This window comes from Melospiza georgiana, chromosome 1, assembly GCF_028018845.1.
Source record: "Melospiza georgiana isolate bMelGeo1 chromosome 1, bMelGeo1.pri, whole genome shotgun sequence".
NCBI classification, from domain to species: domain Eukaryota; kingdom Metazoa; phylum Chordata; class Aves; order Passeriformes; family Passerellidae; genus Melospiza; species Melospiza georgiana.
In genome coordinates, this window is record NC_080430.1 from 70,401,898 (window position 1) to 70,422,989 (window position 21,092).

The window sequence follows — 21,092 nt, forward strand, 5'->3', positions numbered from 1 at the left end:
CACTTACAGTGTATCACTTTTTTTTAGTCAAATGGTCTTTTTCAAAGTAGTTCTTTTAAAAGTTGTGGTGAGCTATTAAAATGTGCCCTAACATAAGGAATGTTTGTGTGTGTGGTTATACTTTCTAGTTCATTTCTAAGAATAATATTCAAAGGTAGTATAGCCTGTTCTCAGCTTGACACCAAATCATCAAGTTATCACAAAATGTAGTACATTGCACCTGCTTTCTGTTGTCCCTCAAACATTAGCATTGTAGTGGGGAAGTGGTGAAAAGGCAAAGGAAAAGATTAGGCCGGACCCAATTTCACCATTTTGATAGATAAAGTGAGTAAACTCACTAACAGCAAAAGCAAAAAGAAACAAAATTCACAGGGCTTTGCATTCTGTGCAATTCATAGTTGTTTCTCCTGTCTGGGTTACCTTTTCTTACATGTTTTCCACATTGCAAGGAATAAAAAGTAAAGAGGTAAGATGCTTGTTTTCTTCCCAAAAGATGCAGTACACACTCATGTATATACACAGATTGAGCATAAAATCTGCAACATGTCCCAGAGAAATCATAAAGAATCTAAATTCTACCTGTATAGATACATAAGCTTGTCAGTGATATCCACTACTGCAGTTAAAATCTATTTATCTGGATGTATAACCTCCAGTCTAATGTATTCGAAAAACTAAATATCTTAAGTCTATGATACATGTAGGTCTTGTAGCATTTCATTACTACAAATATTTCTCAATAAGATATTGATTATATTACAAACATATCTTTTGAAGAACCTTAACCTGCAGACATAATTTAGGCAACAACTTTACCGCTGGAAAGCACTGAAGTAATTCAGAGACCTTTATCATAGTAAAAAAAAAAAAAAGAAATCAAAAAAATTCAGCATTTAAAACAGAAAAGCCTAGAATTCAGGAAAACAAATTAAAGATTTTCTGATAAAGATTTTAGATGCTCAAGTGTTCAAGTCAAGCATCCAGACGATTCTAGTCAAGCTCAAAAGTTACATATCAAATGCAAATTCTGCTGTACAACTGCCACAAAGCAAAACTGGAATAAAACTTTTTAAACCACAGAAGTGTTCAAGAACAAACTTTTGAAAAACTCAGTGTCATTTGGAAGGAAGTAGGATTTTACACAGAGCCTCCACTTTTTCCCCCCTAGACCATAACAACCTTCATTGCACATGCAACTTCAACTTTTGCCCACAATTACTCCAGTGCAAGTGTTTCTGGTGTTCCACAAAACAGAATGCGGCAGGTAGTGACGACAAGTGACAAAAATCTACAACCAAGATGTTAAAACCAAAGCAGAAATTGCACAAAATAAACAAAAACTGCAAAAAGGGCAGATTCTGACACACTCACCTCTACATTCATCAAAAAGAAAGACCTACTTAGTCTTTTTTACACTGTTTATGAACTAAATTGAAGACTAAGCTCAATAGCTGTGACATGGTTAAAAATAGCTGTACAGCTTTAGCACAGCAACTCATACTGCTCCACAGGAAGAATTATTCTCCCGGTCAAAATATTTGCCTTTTCAATGAGCTGAACTTTCAGGTCATCTGTTAACAATGTAGATTCTTTCCTGTCTAGAAGAACTTTATTGTCTCTCCTTTAACAAATAGCAGGGTATTGTTCCCAGCCGGTTGCTAATTCACACAATTAGCATGCAAAAATCTTTCTAAATGCTATATGGAAGATGTATGTGTTGCCTGGATGATCACATATTTTGATTTAATAAATCTCATACTTAGCTCCTCTCTATGTGTAAAATAAAATTTAAACCCATCTTTATTATATTCTCTCATTACATCCCTAACCTTCCATTTCTCTCACATTTTTCAGCCTTCCCAACAAAAACACAGGTGCACATTACAACAGAGCACCGTGTGCCCTTGATGCCAAAATCACTTTTCAGATCAGATTTTTTAGATTACCTGTGTAAGTAACAATTACTTAGTCTGCCTTCCTGTATAAGAGAAGGAATTTCGCTCCAAAATTCCTGCATCAGATCATCATATTGTGCTAGAACTAAAGGCATCTTGTTGGAAAAAATTATAGCTTTTTTTTCCCCTGACATAAGAACATTCTTAAAAATAAGCTGTTCTGAGAGATAACTTCAATATTAAATTTATTATATTTCTAGAAGTAATACACCTGAGTTCAGCTCTGAGCTACTGCATTTTGTCATCCAAAACCTAGTATACGTAAAGGACTACTTTGTCTGAAATCTTTGCCCCGTATAAGTGCTTACAGGCCATCAGTCACCTTTGCTAAATACTACACAGAGTGAGCTTCTCCAGGCTCCTGCTGTATGCCAGGGTTTCTTGACTTATTTGTTTTTAATATTTACAATTGTCCTCGACATGTTTTTCTGATTCTTTGTAAGTTCACCTTGGTTTTGGGGCTTTTTTCATTTGAAGCTCAAATAAGATACAATTTTCTACCATCTCACTAAAAGCTACATAGCACGGTAACAGCATACTTAACTCCACTCGTGTCCATAGCAAGAGACTGCAATGTGCACTTTAGCTGCTGTATTGTATCACCAAATTACTCCTTCCCTAAGCACCACTCTCCAATCTGCAGGTATGACCCCACTGTCAGGACAAGTGTCTTCAGCTCCATTAATGTATCCTCATTAATGTATCCTCATTAATGAATGATCCCCATTAACACAGCACAGACCATCCCTCACACTTATGAATCCATCCATTTCTGCACATACGCATTTTACCAGAGATTACATTCTATTTTCCTCTAGATTATTATCCAAATCCTCAAAGCAATGGGCTGTGAAAAACTTCTAAAAAATCCAGCACGAATGTCCTTAATCTATTACTGCTTTATGATCTGCCAGTCAACCAGTTTAAAATGGATTTGATAGGGACCATGTTGACTTAGCAAGGAGATAGATTTCTGAAATCAGAAGACCATGCAGTACTGCAGCAGGTGCTTTACAAATTATTACTACACCTACATGAGTATCTTTGTCAATCAAAACTTTCAGCTTCATTGTAAAGAGGTAAGTACAGATCAGTTCAAATTGTCATGAACACTTGGACAAGCAGTGACTGCTTTCTTTAATTTTCTGCTAAGCAGTTCTCATTTCAACCTTTTACAGTTCTTTTTTTTGCAATCAACATCAACCTGTCCAGTCTGGTACTTATGTTACATCCTGGCTTAGCCTATCTAATTTACATTTCTAAACGATTAAAACTAACACACAACAAAAGACAAACCACAATACTTTAGATACCTTCATTTGGTTGGTGGTTTTTGTTTGTTTTAAATCCTGTCTCCTGTAGACTAAAGAAAAACTTAGATTTGTTTGCTTCTATCAGAATAAAGAAATACTTATTTGTAAGTCACAATAAATTGAGAACAAAACACCCAGATTTTGGCCCCAAAACAACAGTAGTCTGACTCACATCATATTTTTTAAGAAATCATAGAATAATTTTTCTTTCAGTATTTCTCTCTCAAATACTAGTGCTCCTATCTAGTAGACACGTGGTTACTGGCATTATTTTGCTCTCAATAGATAAGAGAATTTTCATACTGTTCTTAACCCCATGGATAGAAAGTTTATGATTAAAGTCTATATAATCTACTATGAATGGTCTTTTTGTTGTGACAGCAAATAGCCACTAGTGCTCATGGCATTTTCACTGAATCTTCACACATTTGAATATTCACCTCTGCCTTACTGCACTATGACAGTTTTCTATCTATCCCTAATGACTTTTCATTGTAGGAATTAAAAAACACCTCCATAACTTTTATCTGAAAGTAATATAACTTTGAGATGAAACTGCTTTCTTTATATTTTCAGTAAAATCTGTATGACTTTTTAAATTAAGTATTTACATTTATTTTATTACATTATTCCCCTTAAGAGTGATTATATATTATTGGCAAAGCCAGTATTGGTAGAACATTGAAATAAGCAATGATAACTACCAGTGCTGATTATTTTCATGGAAGTGATCTTATATATCATTTCACTTTTGTCAGAATAGTAAAATTGAAGAGAACACAATTGCTTTTTCTTAGAAAAATATGACGAATGACCAACACATATTAGTAATTCCAAGAAAATGTCAATAATCATCAGCTGATGTAATCACTCTGAAGTAACAGTGCATGGTTTCTTTGCATCTAGACATTTAGAGGAAGATTACTCTGTCACATAAATGTACAGAAAATGTGCCTTGCTTCTAAAAATAGAAAATGTAGATCTTACAGAACTTTCTGAGGCAACTTTCTATCCCTAAGTGTATACTTTATTTATTTACTTTTATCTTGTGAAAAATCAAAACCAGAATTTTATTCTTTGTTTTTTGTGTGTAAAGAACCCAGTGTCTAGGCCAGGTTGGGTGTTAAAACTATGTTGGAACTGAGGAAGAGTGGAAGGGCCAATAATAAAGGACAATTTTATAATTTGATTCTGCTCTTACCGAAGTGTGGCACTCAATAAAAATTGGCACACTGAAAGTGTATTTGACTTAGTTATTTTCATGTAAGTAGTCTAAAGTGTTCACCATTTGTTTTCAATAATTTGTTGGCAAGCAAATAAATTTGAATATATTGGACTGAGTTTCTAGACAATGATCAATAGACTTTTTTCCTGAGTGTAATCTTATTTTCTACTTCTAAATTATTTATTTAATAATTTGTTGGTTTGGGGTTTTTTAATTAAATGATGGACCAATGTCAATGGCTGGCAATACTATTAAATTGTACTGGTTTAGAAGCTAAGTATAGCTTTAACACTTATTGCTACATGCACCTGTTAAAACAATGAGTCATCTAAATGTACATTCAGGCAATTTTAATTTTTGTGTGCTACACCCCTGGATAACCAATATTTTAAGCTATTTTATGTTTTCAAACTGCATACAAATGCAGACTTTGTAATAAGTATATTAAATCTTTTCAATAAAATTGTCTTTAAAATGCTGAATAAATAGTCCAGTATTTTATAATAATATTTACGATACAGAAATAATAAATGTCTTCATTATTACCTATACCTAAATAATTGAGAGAATATCTTTACTTAATATAAGCAAAATAAGGGACTAACACACACAAAGAACTGAGTACATTGGATTTGGGGCACTTAAAACACTCAGCTACTTTCTAAAGTCTCACTCAATTACTACCTCTATGTTCCAAATACTTCCATAAGACAGCACTGGCCTTGTAGTCTTTAGTATTAATAGGTATTTTTCCTTCCTAACCATTTTTTATTTATATATTGGAAGGACTTAGAGAGCAACGCAGTTTACTTTCCTTATCAGTTTTCCCACCTTCACGTAAACACACTCAAAACGAAAATAATTTGCTCCTGCTAGTGAAACTGAAACCAAAAGTAATTAAAACCTAGCTTTTTCTACCCAAAAGATATTGACAGCGATTATACTCTGAACTTTAATTCCATTGGAGGGGCTAAAAATAATCTTTATGAATATCAGCATTTTAAATGAAATGCAGCTTAAAGCGAGCTCAACTACAAGGAGACATCCTGTTTCATCCCACTCCCTGCCCACTGCCCGCTCAGTGAATAACCAGAACATTTAGAAATAAATTATACTTTTTAACTATACTTGTTTGTCCCCTCCATCTTCAAACTGGGTTTGCACAACAGCCTCAGAGCAAGTTACAGTGTAATCCAGGTGGACAAGGAAAACACAACCTTACACAGCGGCAGAATTTTCATTACTTCCACAGCACACTAAAGGCAGTAAGTTTGACCAAGCTTTGCAACTGCTATGGTGAAAGTAAATTCAGGGAATTGTAAAAGTTTTGCAACATGGAGAAGTAAGTGGAATCCCAAAGTCTTGCATTTCCCCAGAAATGGAAGCGTGAGCAGCCACTAAAACCCGCAGCACAGCGCCTTGCGCTGCGCCGTGCCAGGGCTGCAGCCCTTTTCCCGGGAGCGCTGCTCCCCAGCCCATCCCGCACCGGCTGCGTGACCTCAAGGTGGAGTCCGGGACACGGCTCTGAGTCAGCTCATGCCACGGGCAACAAGCTCTGCAGTCGCACTGCAAGTCTGTCCAGCGAGTTGTTCCAGCTGAAAATAAAGCTTGCAGTTTGACAGATTCTTTTTTTCTTTTTTTTTTTTTTTTAACAGAGCCAAGTCATTGCTGCAACCATCCCCCCACATCTAACCCATTTTCTCCTGTCTCTCTTCAAACATGACACGCCATATATTCCTGTTTCTTCCCTTGAAGTGGCACCTCTTGGATTTCAACCTTGGCCAGTCGATAAACTGCCAGAAAACTATTTCTGTAAAAGCAGTGGGCAACCTTCAGCTAGGCAAGCTTCCTTAATGAGCGCTCCCCTCACCCAGCGACAGAAATCGGTGCGGGTGCAAAGGAAGGAGGAAGACACTGGCGGCAAGCAAGGCTTGTGGCACTTCAATTTGTTTAAGATTAAATTTGTTTTTGTAGAGGAAAGAGCCCTAGTACTCACAGCTGGAAGTGGACAGTCTCCCAAATGTTAAATATCACACTGTTCAAAGAAATGTTAAGTGAAAAACCAACACAAACACTGTCAGCATGCACAGTTTTTCCCTCGTCTCAGGACTTGCTCACTAAGGCTGTTTATTTGTGGCATCACTCAGAAGCTCAACAGCTTCAATAACCTTCCACACCTGCTTTGTCATCCTGGCAAGAACATGTACGGCCACGCACAGAAACAGGCGGAGGAACTGCTTCAACCAAACAAACATTTGGGAGCCAGAGTTTTTTGTTTGGTTGTTTTTAATGATGCCAGATCAATATTCCAATCCTCTTAAAACATGGCCAAGCTGCTGTTGTGGCTCAAACAGAAGGAACAGCTGAGCAATCCAAGCAAAGACAACTGAAGTCAATCATAAAACGCAGCCACCCGAATACCTTCAGAGATTTAATATAAAAGGAAGTAAAGTATAACAATTATTTAAAAACATAACTTGATCAGTTATTGTCTCTCCAGATAACAAGCCTTAGCTTACACCATATGCTAAACTCTTTATGCTTCAACGCTACAATCCCTTAGCAACATTCACCTACTAACACAGATCACAGCCCCAAGGGAAAGCCTATAATGAATGAAAAGTTGGGTATTATCCTGCATTAGGATCAGAAGACTGTAGAAAAAGGAAACAAAACCTTACTGCTTAGGAGGCCACATTTAAGTATATTTAACTTAACTGACTAAATTAACCCAATTCACTTTTGTATATTTTTTTACAGAGGAAGGGGATAAAGTCTATGACCTTTTAGAGAAATTTCACTTAAATGGTCTAAAGGGCCTTCTGGCCTAAAGTCCTCACTGACTGCAGAGGACACCAAAAAACCATTGCATGCAAGTTGAATACCTCTCTGCAGTTAGCCCCATGAAAACCAAACCAAACACCAACATAAAAGGAGACAGGTCTGTATGTAGCTTGTACTTGCAGCATAGCTTCTCTTTACCAGACCAAATTAGCCTGCTCTACTTTATTCTAAGATGTTCTGACAATATTTACCTGGGGGAGAAAAAGAAAGCAAAAAAGAAAAAGGCTTTATTCTGCTTGTGCTTTGGCTAAGGGATTCAAACTTCGTCAGGGAGATGAGCAATCATCTCTGAAATCCTGAGTCTGAGTGATACAGTGACAGAGAAAAGAGAGAATTACTTTTTGAGACAGTACGCAGGTGACCTAATGATGAGAGCCTCCATTTTCACTCAACAACCCCTGCCCACCCATCTTTCTACAAAAGATAAAGCAATTTTAACGCATAGGCCTTTCTTCCACTATATAACCAATTTCCAGCTTCTTCTAGAAAAAACAGAAAACATCCTTATTTTACAATCAATAGGCAACAATTCCACACTGAAAGTGCCCTTTTCTGGCAAGGTGGATGGAAAAAAGAATTTCCTGGCGGTTTGACTGAAAATGAGAGAGGCAGGTATTGAAAAGACATTGAGTAGGTAGAACTCAAATACTGGACAAAAGGGACAAATTAATAGAAAGGAAGTATTAATTTAGTGACAAGCACAAGATAAAATTCCACTGGTTCTACAGTCAAGCACTATTTTCTTCTTCCCCTTCTCATAATTTACTGTCTCACTATACTTTAAGTCTTTATTTAGCATGTAGACATATAAAATCCCTTTCTCCAAATTAATCACCTTCAGTCACATACTTTTAGTTCCAGCTTCCTCAATATAAACAAGTACACATAAAAAATAAAGGGCCAAATAAAGCATTATTTTATTAATAGAAATAATAAACCCATGTACAGAGATATATAGGCTAGAATCATGACTCTCATTAATTCCCATGATTTTTGTTTGACAGTAAGAATGATAAAGAAATTACTTTGTGTGCATGCAAGGAATCAGTTTTGTTACATTTCTTAGCTTTGATTAGATATATATATATATATATATATATATATATATATATATATATATATATATATATGCTCAGGTGTGAAGGATTGAATTTTTTAGGATAAACTGATTTGTAATTACTTTAAAAAGGAACTTAGAATTGGATAATTCAATTAATACTGAATATATTTAAATAACACACAACAATAGAGAACCTCACATTTTACAGACCAATACCAGCATAATGTTTAACTAAGATGTTCACTTGTATTGAAAAAATACATCTCACACTCTAAGTATAACTTAACTGATATGTGTCCATCAGTGCTTTAGTGTCTGAAGGTAGGAAGAACAGAGCATAGCAAATGATTTTATTCGGATAAATGTAGTAAAATAATATGGGTATAGCTATAAATTAGTAACAGCACAGTTTCATCTGTCACTATGAGTGGCTCAAAACCTAATGTTCATGGGGACAGAAACCATATCACATTCCCAGCGCTCATTTTATCTCCCCACTAAATCCATGTTTTGTAGCATGCATAGATAACCCCCAAAACACCATCTTATTCAATATACTTCTGCATCACACCAGTTTCAGGAAAGCTGAACTTAGAACTTAAATCAATCTTTGTAAAGAATTGTTTTTTAAAGATAAGGTGTTTTAAGATAAGGTGATTTTCCTCAATAAGCATTTAAAACAAAAATCCAATAAAAGACAAAAACCATGTTATTAAATCTTTACTGTTAAGGAAGTAGAAAAGTATGGTACAGGTTGCCTACACCTGTGGTGTGTATCTTGCTGATGAAAAAATGAAGATTATCCCATCTTTGTATAGTTTTAAAGTTTTGTGAAGTCATAACCCTTTATATCCATTGGGTTTCCAATATCCATTGTAGTCATGGGCTTAAGCTGTCAAGTCAACACCTGCTTGATCCACCAGCTTCCATGTTTTAGCAGTCCTACAGTGTCTCATCTCAAAGAAGCATCCTCAAATACAGTGATTTCCATCTTCTCATTCAGAACCTAATATTTTATTCTTGGGTAGTTTAAATAAATAAGCACAAACCTCAGGAGAGCTGATGAGTACAATGTGGGAGAGAGGAAAAACAAATCAATTAAGGAGCTGCCCTGATACAAGAGAGATGCCTCTAACAGGAGTGAAATAGAATCTGAAACACTGATGGATCTTTGGAAATAAGGAAGTTAACCTACTTGCCTTCGGCATTTGGGGAAAAAAATTCTTTGTTGTTATTGATCATTCCTTGATGACCTGGGTAAAAATAGAGCTCATGCCAGTGTTAATTCTCTGGAAGCCAATGCCTTCAAAAGTCATATAATGATAAACTTGTCCTATACTTCCGTAGTACTTTGTCTTATGGAAGTTTTTTTCAGATTAAAACCAAATAGAGATCAAGTGTCCTTTTTTCCTCCCACTCCACACACTTGCTTTTGTACAATCAAATCAAAACCCAAAGCACATAACACTAAGCACATGAACCAGACAAAGAAGAGAAAAAATTTCAAAGCTGGGCTTTAACCTTCTCTACATACATATATTACAAAAAAAACCTGATGTGCACCAACAGTTTAAATTTGCTCTTTTAAATTTCTGACTTTGCTACATCACAAGTGAAAATTGATTGACTGCCCTAAAACTGCACTCCATTAAATCTTCTGTTCCACTTGGGAATGCTTGGACATCTAGTTAGTTACTCCTTCAGCTGCAAAAGGGGGTGGCAAACTGAGGTCAAAGCATCATTTTCAGGAAACATTAGAAATTGTTTTGCTGGAAATGCTCACTCAACTGACAAGTTGCTGTGAATATATCTATTTAGCATAACTATATTTACAAACTAATTCCACAGAAAAATACACTAAGAACAAAAGCTCAAGATTCTGTCTGATGTAAACATCACTGCTCTTACTTTATGTTTCTTTGTTCTTTGAAAGCACTGCTAATTCAAGATCAAGTTTCGTCCTTATCAGTAAACTAAGTAAGTGAGAAAAAATGTGCTAGTCTTGAAAACATGACTTGCCACCTAAGAGTTAAGTTATAAAGTAATTACATGGCAAAAAGATACAGAGGAGAAAAAAATGCTGTTTTTTCCTGTTTTCAAAAAAATTTTCCATCAGTCTTCCTAACCTTTATATATTATACTTCAGTACAATCTACTATGGCTTATACTTACAAAACAGTACTAACTTCAAATAATGACATTAATTCCTAGAGTTATTATTACAAGTGCTATTACAATTTGTCTTATTTTGTGGGCACATTCCTCTCTCCAAATTTTCTAGGCTGAGTGTACTTCCACACAGCTGCCAGCTAGACTTATTTTGGCATACAGTCCGTCAGCACATCAAGTCTGTGCTGAAGACTCTGTAGGTATCTAGAGCATACAACCTCAAGCTGATGACTTGAAGTTTTACACAGAGTTAATGTTTGTTTTGTTTGATCACATGCACTAACAACCTCTTCTTGAAAAATCTGAGTTCAAGTTAACACAGAATTCAGGAACAACAATGTATTTGTGGCCTGCAGCCACAAGCCCCTGGCAGATGTGCACAGGTAATGAATGTGGGCTTGGAACATCTGGGCAGCTCAGGTTATGCTGCCAGTATTTTATAACCAAGGCTGAAATCTGCCTTGTCCCAACAAAGCCAGCCATGAAAGCTCCCAATGACTATTGCTGTGCCATATTTCCCATTTTTCACTCTACAGTGAGACATTATGGACCTGTGATAGGAACTGGGGTGCTGAACTGGATGGATCCTTTGTGTCAGTACATAGAGCCTTACATTCCTATTATTTCTTACAGACACAATCCCAGGTCTGTTGCTTTTAACTCTGTAAGTGACCTCAACACAAAAATGAAATGGAATCGTCACACTGTGCTGTCACAAGCTGTGTTTTATACAAAGAACTGGGGAAAATCAGGTGCTGAAATCAAAACACAACAAATGAGCATGATTTAACAACTAGCCAAACTATACTCCAATCAACTCTCACAAATATACTTTGAATTGCTTCTACCCTTCATATGTCTAGTGATTGGTAACAAAAATGTTATCAATATCTTGGTGATGCCTCATTGAAGAGCTGCATTTAATGGAAGGAACTTAATAAACTGCCCACTTCTAAATATCCACTGAATACAACATTCAACACATCATAGTCTTGAAAGCATTTTGAAGTTGACATATACCCATTTCAACACTCTTAAGATTGTACCTCAATGGTTACCCTACATTTGTATTTACAAAATGTACATGCAACATTTTTCTGTGATAAGTACATCGCAATATACTTCCCACAACTTGCTTTAAACTGTGGCATCTCCAAAATAAAGCCAAATTTTTTTCCCTAAACCAAGCAAATTTACATAATCCAGTATTTTACAGCAAGTGAAGATGCTTAGAGAAGTATTTAAATGTCTCTGCAAAATGAAAATCACAAAGTTATTTAAACAAAAAACCAAACCAAACGAGAGAGAAGAGAAGAGAAGAGAAGAGAAGAGAAGAGAAGAGAAGAGAAGAGAAGAGAAGAGAAGAGAAGAGAAGAGAAGAGAAGAGAAGAGAAGAGAAGAGAAGAGAAGAGCTCCTTCCCTTTCAATCCAAGATATTAAAAAAATGTTAACAGAGTTTTGATTTTTCATTTGCTACTATGACAATCAGCAAAGAATGAACACTTAATTTCCTTAGAAGGTGTAACAAACTGTGGGGGCAGAAGAGTTAGAGAAGCACAACTACAAATGTGGTTAGGCCACTTGAATATATACTTTATCTTTCCCCACAAAAGAAATGAAACAAACCCTCAGACTTAACATGGCCAAGAAGAAAGATTTGATCTGAGCTTTACTAATTCATTGTGTGCACTGTGATAATAAAATGTGAAGCCTCACTGAAGAACCACAACAAAACTGAGTTACATAGTTCCACTATTCAATACAACTAATTTACAGTTAAAAGATACTTAGGAAATAGTTGCTTTATTTTAAAATTAATCCTACCAATGTGGCTTTAAAGTAACTTAAAAATGTAGATCTATGATTAAAATATGCTTTTTAATCCACATCCATCCCGTGTATTCATACATATGAATAGATGCCTTGAAAAATATCTGCCACAGGTCACCATTAGGGACACATGTAAATCTTATGAGGATGTTTATGAAAACTGTAAATATTTTTGCCTTTACAGTGTACTGAACCAGTACATGCCAGTTTTCTTTTCCTCTAAGTAATATGGAGAGAAGTTCAAAGAAATAATTTCAAAGAGCACAAAATTCTTGTGTGTAAATATTAAAAGCTCATCAGAAATCAGAAAAAATAAAAGCTCTTCGTAGAGAGACACTACAGCTCTGGAAAATACATCTGATAATATAAAATACTGTACTTTTAAGGTATTTTCTGGACTAGCAGCATACTGTCAGAGAAACCACATGGTGGGTTGATTATAAATATAAATATTTTTTCTAAGATTAAAAAAATAATCAACCCTGTATTTAATGACCCATAATATCTATCACGTGGCATCCAGCCATTCAAAACCTGAAAGGCATAGAAGAGAACAGGGAGAGACTTGTGCATCCCTTTTTACCCTGCAAATACAATTTGTGGAGCTTGTGCTTCCAACAGATACACAAAAATAATACACTGCCCAGTAACAGCAGATTTGGAATTTATTACAGAAGAATAAGAGTGGCATTATAGGGCTGCTTCTCTGTTATATCCAACAGATCTGCACATCCAGTTATCACATAGTCTGGTTGAATAAGATGAAAGCATAACTGTTAGTAACTTGGTTTTTTCTACTGCTTTGGCACAGATCAGAAATGCTGCAGCAGTCAGGAAGAAATGAAGCTGCACCTACTGAGAAGTCTAAAAGGGACACAGCAACCCTGATGCTGTTCCAGCTACGCCAACCTTCCTGAAGAACAAGGGGCTGTGGCATGTCTCATTAACTTCTTTGTGTCCGATAATTTATCCTCATTCAAGAGGTACTGAACATCAGCATAGTGGAGCAACCTTCTGTGATAGTACAGTCTTGCAAGTTGGAAGTAATTGTTCTGTAACTCTAAACGTGACTGGCACCACAGTAATAAATCTCTGATTGACCAAAAAACTCAATAAATTAAATCACAGTAAAAGACAGACTGTGAAGGTTAAGAATTATCAGAGCCTCGCAGGCTTTATGGATGAGACATCTCTTTCCCAGTTTCCCTGCCTTCCTTTTTTTTTTTTTTTTTTTTTGTCTGTGAGGGACATGAGCAATTCAAAAGAAGCAATACATGAAAAAATAAAACCATTATTTTTACTATACTGATTTTGTGCATGTACATACAAAGGAGTTTTGTGCATAAAACCTACTGGGACATCTCCATATCTGTGAGCCATTTGTGTTCCACACAGGACACAGACAGAGGTTCCCTCCTTTCCCTGCATGTGTTCGAGCTCTCCCTGGGAGCAGCCCTGAGCCTTGCCCGGCCAGCGGCGCCATGGAGGGCAGGGCACACTGGAGAAAACCCCGGGCAGCTCAAGCCCTTCCCTCCAGCTGCACCAGAAGAAAGGGCACTACTCCTCAATTTTGTCCAGAGTTCTGGGGCTAATCAAGCTGGTTAAAAGCAGCTTGGCAAGGAACACGGAAAAGTCAAGTTTCTTACACTAAATGTGATGGCTCCACTCCTGCAGTGCTCTTGCACTCGTGCTCTAGTTTAAAGAAGTGAAAGTCACCCGTGGAGGATGAAGAGCTAATCCTCAACTCCATTGGAAGTCAGATGTGTATTTCCTAAGGAGTGGAAGCAGCACAAACACATCTGATGTAAATTCCTAGTCTTACTTAGTTGGATAGGGTCAGTCAAGCAAATTTGTGTCTTTTACCTCTCCTGAAACAAGCATTTTCACCAGCTGTTAAAATAAACTCATAAAAACCTCATTACACCTCAATGACTGTAAGTCCCTCCTTATGAACAAGATCTTTAACCAAGATCTTGGGAATCAGCATATCAGAAACAAGCAACAGAAGACAATCTGGAATTCCTGCAAGACAGGTTGAATGAAAACAGCCCATTGCAATGAGGAAAAAAATGGCTATTGCCTGAATATACAGCCAATTCTGATTTGTTGCTAATAGTAATTTTTCATCAAATAGCCATTAAAAACTACAACTCCAAGCTGCATACTGCAGATAATGGATTTATCCTTTCAGTTAACTTAAGCAAAACAAATGTTTAAACTTTCCAGTAAATGCACACAAAACATGATGAAGATTTGATCGCTGCAGAGTTACTAGGGCCATGAGAGAAACTTTGGGTTTAAGTGAGTAATTCCTATGCAGTATCAAATTTTCAACAAAATGACAGCATTTCTCCAACAGTTTTCTACACTCTATCATTTAAAAGACTAGCACGCACAATGAAGAACAGCCCACAGGATCACTTTTTTTGACTTGTGGCCACTACTCTGCACACAAAGCTTAAATTTTCTTGGACTATGTGTCTTTGGGCTTACTTATTAGGTGATTAAACCTGACACATAGCTTAATGTCAGGCCATAGCACTTCAGCCAGTTGCTCCTGAAATTTGTTTCAGTTTGTAGTTTCACTGTATCTGTATAATTTAATGTCAAAGGCTTTAGTTCTAAAAATAAAACCAAAAGTACTGAATCATCATTGGAAGTGAAGTATCACCTTGAGGATATAAGACACCAGTATGAAAAAATGCAAGTTTTTTGCAAGGCAATGGAAGATTTAATATATATATATATTTTCCATTTTATAAAACATACAAAAATGTATAATTTTGAAGCACAGGACTTTCAGTATCTTAATCTGTAATATTTAAATGGAAATTGGTTAAGACACCTTAAAACACTGGGTTTATGACCAATGCCAATGTAAAACACAGGGTAAAGAGAAGGCATCAAGGCATAGGTACACTAGCAAAGTTCACACAAACTGTTTTGCTTACTTATCAGTAAAACCCAGTAAAAATGTTTTGACGTGAGTAGCAATCATGGCCCAAGCCTAGCCAGAGTCACACAAATGGATCCAGTGGGCCATGTATATTATGGGTATCAGCTGTACCAGCAGTTCCCTGAGGAAAGGCAGAAACACTCAGTAATTTGACTAGACACAATGTCCAACAGTAGAGAACTTCAATGCATTTCCACCTCACCTAATACAAAAACAAAATATTAAATTTTATGAGAAAGAGACTCTTCCCAACTCAGCACAGATTAGTCGTTGTCCACTGACCACGACTTGGTACATCTGATCTGCTGGCTAGCACGCAGTTCTCCCACAGAGCACTTGTATGGAATCATTTCCACATTTCATCAAACAAACTTGTCATGCCAACCACAACTCAGGATGACTTCAATCCCAGACATCACTTGCAAGAGTTTGCCAAAGGAAGTCAAGGGATTTTACTGCAGAGAGAGCAAACATAGTTTGCTTCTGAAAAAACCTTGGAAATGAGGTCTACTTCTAATTACTCCAGTGAAGATGGTGAGAACAAGTGACAATGTTTAGTGGGAAACAGGTCAGTAAGCCAAAGGAAAGTTGTCACACTGAAGAAGAAGCTAACCCTACCATTTGCCTAAAGGCTGTACAAAGGATTTTTCAAAAACCACACTAACTAATCCCAGCAGGCACATACAAAGAGAGGTGCCATAAGATGTCAATGCCTGTTGAAACAAAATTGCAGAAATAAAAACCCAATGCGCCTTTTCTTACGTTTTCCTTCACCTTATTCACCAACTTCTCCATGTCTGTCCACCTCACTAAAAAGCACTTTGTCCCTTGAAGAAACAAACTTGAAAACACAAAAAGTATGTTATTTGCCTCACCTACAGAGGCCGGTAACATTACCGACTGCTGCATTTTTCATCTAGAAAAGAGTCTCTTCAATGTTTCTACCCCAGTAAAAAAAAAGAAAAAATAAGAAAAAAAAGAGGGAAAAAAATAGCAGGTAGTCATCACCACAACCTCTAAAATGCATGGGAACAAATGACACTGAGGATACACAGCCAGCCCCAGTCACACTGCCAACCCATTAGTAGATTTCAAGGTCTTGATCTTTGAATTTGAAATCACCGGCCTACATAGAGATCAGCTCCCTCACTTCAGGGATGACATCCAGAATATAAAGAATCCCACAAATAAGTGAATGCACTAAGATAAAAAAAAAAAAAAAAGAAGAAAAACAAACTTACCATCATTTTTTATAAGAGGATTTTTCATTTGTATTTTGGAAGAACCATGACACATATCAGCAGAAATAGCTGGCATTCATACTTAAACTAACAATTGCAAATAGATTACACAACATTTTTTTGATCAAGACACTAGATCAAGATCGAGAAGGAAAAATGGAAGTATAACAAATGGCAGCAGATTTCAAACACCAGATTCAAATGATATTGAATGGCATGACCTATAAATAAGACAACCATGAAACAGAAGTAAACCCACCATCAATAACACAGGCAGTTCACAAAATAGCTTAAATTACTTAAAAAGTAACATTTCATGTCTACTCACAGCTATGTCCTTCCTAAATTAGTGCTCACTATATTTAAATCATTTATTATTTTATAGTTTTTCAGACATGGCTAGAAAATTCATTATAAGACAAAACTTGTCAAAAATGAGCAACAATTTAGAAAAAAGAGACAGCTTGACCACATGTCAGTCCAAAAGCATTAACTATTTTGGCACCTTAATTAAACTTTGCACTTGCACGATTAAAGAAAGTGTCAGATTTTTAAAATGTAGAAGTATCCCTTCAGGTGTTTTTCAAGAGCGGCATTTGCGCAATGGCCACTACGCGCCACCTGCCCAGAGGACAACTGCGCCCCACAGACTACTGAGCCAACAAATCAACATTTTGAACACAAGACAGCCAAGAAGAGTCATGCACAATGGTCATTCTTAGCCTCAGTCCAATGCTCAGCAAACAGAATTTTCCTGGTCATTTATTAGTGCCCATCAAAACCAGTATCTCGTTGTGCATCTTTGATCCCACACGGCAACACACCAAGAGCAAGAACTGGCCACAGCACAGTCTACAGGCCCAACTCCACAAACTCAACACAACCCTCGCAAAGTCAAAGCAAGTTTTTGGCAATTCCTTGAGACGCAGAAGAGGTTCCTGAATTTCTCTCCAACTTTCAGAGATGATCCCTTCAAGATTGGCTTAAGCTACCTTGTGAGGATGGGGAAACTTGCCAGTGCAATTAACCATGATTTATCTGCCTTGGGAATACAGGCCTTTGGTCTTCTTTCTAGTCTATCAGTTCAGCACCTCTGCTGACAGCCAACTTGCTTAAAATACAAGCCCACCCGGGGCACCTAACACTGTCTTCTACAGGGTCTGTTCACCGATGGCATCACAGATGTAACTCAAATAAGGAGAGATTCACGTGCACCAGCTGTACGGTAAGACATCTTCTGTCAAGGGTCCTGAAGGCTATCTGCCTCCTTTTAACCTTAGGAGTTCCAGCCTCTGGATATATATTTTTAATAGATCGCTGTCTGGATGCATATTAACTATCAGATAAGAGCATTTTTGGTTTTGGAAGCCACTTCTCTACTCAAAAGGCAAGAACAGCTCCAAAACAACAATGGCTTTTCAGTCCCGAGGATAACTTCTTGCAAAAATAAAAACAAGGAAGTTCAATCCAAGAGAACCATGATGCTTTTCAGTTAAGGGCAAGGATGTGAAATTGCCAGACATAAGATAGGAAACTCAAAGTCCGGCTGTCACCTTGTTCCCTTCTTCACCCCAAGACCTCCCTCTCCCGTCAGCACACGCTGTGACCACCTCCCGAGTGACGAGTGAAGGATGGCGTGTCAAAGCCTTAACTTTCAATCTTTTTGGCTTCTCTCGCAACCTCAACCCTATCGCTGGAGCACGAAGAGCCGAGGAGTTTAAATTTTAGTATTTTGCACCGCCGCAGCTTGCCGCACGGCCAAGGCACACGATGGTGGCACAGGACTTTGGTATGGACACAAACCCAAGAGGAAAGCCCCTCTGCCCTCCTCCTCCTCCCCCGCCCCCCCCCCGCCTTTCGGCCCGGACAGAGGCAATAACTCGGCTTTGCTCACATTTTTGCACAGCGCCGGGCTCGCACTTCGACGTGCTCACTGCCGGGGCTGTCAGCGCTGCTCGCCTCATCCAGCACCCCCCCTTCTCCTCCCGGAGTCAAAGTGTTGTGTGAACGTGGGGAAAGGACTGGGGGGGGGGGAGCGCAGGCCACGGTAACACTTTGCTGTCTCCTCCGTTCAGTCACATTTCCGTCCTCCTCCAGCAAAACTGGGGAGGGAAGGGGGGGCGGGGGGCCAGGCTGGGCACACACGCAGGCGCTGGGCCCAGCGGGAAGGGGCAGCAGCCGCTGCAAGTGTGGGTGACAAGCCCGGCGGCGCTCCCGGGGAGCAACAAAAACGCTCTCGGGTGCGGTGGGGTGGGGTGCGGTGGCCGGCGGGGCCGGGGGCAGGGCCGGCGGGGCTCGGGGGCTCTTACCTCGTAGAGTTCCTCGGAAGCCATGCTGTGGGAGCCTCACAAGGTGGAGTTGGGTGCCGGTTTGGAAATACTTTTGTTTCAGTTGGTGTCCGTTTGGCCTCCTCCTCCTCCTCTCCCTCCTCGTCTTCTTCTTCTTCTTCTTCTTCTTTTTCTTCTTCTTCTCCTCCTCCTCCTCTTCTCCTCCTCTTCCCCTCCTTCTTCTCCGCTTCCCGTCCTCCTCCTCCTCTTCTTCTTCCTCCTCCTCCCTGCGCGTCTCTCTCCAGCGCAGCTAGCAGCTCCGCTCGTTAAATGCCAGTGAGGTGCTCCTGTTCCTGCCCCTGCTGCTGCTGCTGCTCTGGCGCTGGCGGCGGCGGCGGCGGCGGCGGCGGGGGGGTGCGCGCACGGCAGCTGCGCAACTCGCTCGCTCTCCCGGCTCGCCCTCGCACAGCCCGGCGCGCGCGCACCCGAGCGCGCGCCCGAGCGCGCGCCCGCGGGAGCACGCAGCCGCGCGCACCCGCGCGCATAGAACTCACACGCGTGCTCGCCCCCCCGCCCCCCTCCGTCCGCCGGCGGCTACACTCGCTCGCTCCCTCCCCAGGAACACTAATCGAGCGCAGAGAGGCAGCGCCACACGCGAACCGCCGCTCTCCGCCCCGCCGGCTCCACCAGCCGCCCCCCCGCGCCGCCGCCCGGCACCATCCTCCTCCTCCTCCTCCTCCTCCTGCTCCTTCTCCTCCTCCCCCCACCCCATCCCGGCTTTGATCTCCCATTGTCTGCTCAGCTGAGCCCGGCGGCGCGCGGGGGGCGGCGGGGGCGCGCGCCCGGGGCCGCGCCCGGGAAACCGCGGGTGATGGGAGCGGGAGCGGGGGGGGGTGCGGGGGTGTGGGATGTGCCCGCGGGACGGCCGCGGAGTTGGGAGCGGGGCGGCGGTGGCAGAACTCGGGGCGCCGCGCACGTGCGGGGCTCCCGTCACGCCCCCGAGCCCCCGCCCGTGGCCGCCCCTCCGCCGCCCCCCGAGCTCCGCTCCCCGCGGGCTCCGCCATCGGCCCGTCCATCGCCCTGCGGTGGTGCCGTGTATAACGCGTGTGCACGCGCTTCTTCCCCGTCCAAACTTCCTTGGTTGGATGCCTTCGCCGTAAAAGAAACTAAACAGCCCTCGACGGTGGCTGCCAACACCGGATATGTGCCTTCCATCTCCCGGCTGACCGCGGTTGCCGGGCCGGGAAGGCCCCGCCAAGGCCTCCGTGGGATGATGGGCCAACAGAAAGTAGCTGAACTGTTGACCTGCTTAGGAGTCCATGGCTAGTTACACCCCGCAACCTGTGCTTGTCACCTCGAAGCCTGTTCTTGTCACCTCGTGTGTCGTCTAGGGGTGCCTCACATGAAGTGCTGTGTAGCTAGCCATGAACGTCATGAATGGAAGGCTTTGTTATGCAAAGGTAGATGGAACGAGTTACTGAGTCGCTTCTTCGAGAGAAAATTCTTCAAGGCATAGTTTCTGGTCGCAAAAGGGCTGAAGAGTGGGACAAAACCAGTGTCAGGACAGGAATGCCAAACTGTGTGCTCTGTCATACCGCAGTGTTTGTTCCAGTGAGTGTTTCCTATTCCATGCCACGCCAGGGAGCCGTTCTCTGCCGCAGAACAGTGCAGGTTGGCGCAGAGTTCCTCACATTTATGTAATCAACTAACCCATTGAGTCAACTCATTTTAACCAAAGTTTTGAGTTTTTTTTTCCAAAGTCTTTTAGAGGTCTTTTTTTAAAACGTTCTCAAATGTTCTACTTTGATAGTTCAATGTTCTGCTTTGTTCTACTTTGTCCAGCAGATAGTCATTCAGAAAACGTTGGTCCATTTATGGGCTTTGGATGATTTATGTAGAAAGAGCTGGAGATTCCTTTCTCAGACTTGATTCATCTGCCCATTCTTTATGACAAATATGTCCATGTCTCCAAGGGCAGCATCCTGCATCTGGATAACTGAAGTTCTGTGTTGGTCTTCGAGATGGACATCATTTATGCAGATAAAACATCTAAGAACTTTCATACTTTTCATATTTTCCTAATCTTCTAACTAGTCTACAAAAAGGTTTTTAATCCACTCCTTGATATATTTAAGGGCTAAGGTGGTGAAAGAGAGGGTTGTTCAGTGACAGGAGCAGGATCCTTGGTGGAAGGATGGGCCTACATACAAACTTAAGATGGTTAAGATGTAG

At 39.9% G+C, this 21,092-nt stretch overlaps 1 protein-coding gene across 5 annotated transcripts in view; it reads right to left on the reverse strand.

Moving 5' to 3' along the window:
* Positions 1-19,261, reverse strand: part of CDYL (chromodomain Y like) — a 105,432-nt gene extending 86,171 nt beyond the window's left edge. For all 5 annotated transcript variants that reach the window (XR_009115315.1, XM_058035657.1, XM_058035686.1 and 2 more), the window contains exon 1: positions 18,903-19,261. Coding sequence is in view for 4 of the 5 variants with exons in the window: in XM_058035657.1 (XP_057891640.1) it covers positions 18,903-18,926 (24 nt within the window). In the remaining variant the exon portion in view is untranslated. The remainder of the gene's footprint in view (positions 1-18,902) is intronic.
* Between the last annotated feature and the right edge of the window lie 1,831 nt (positions 19,262-21,092).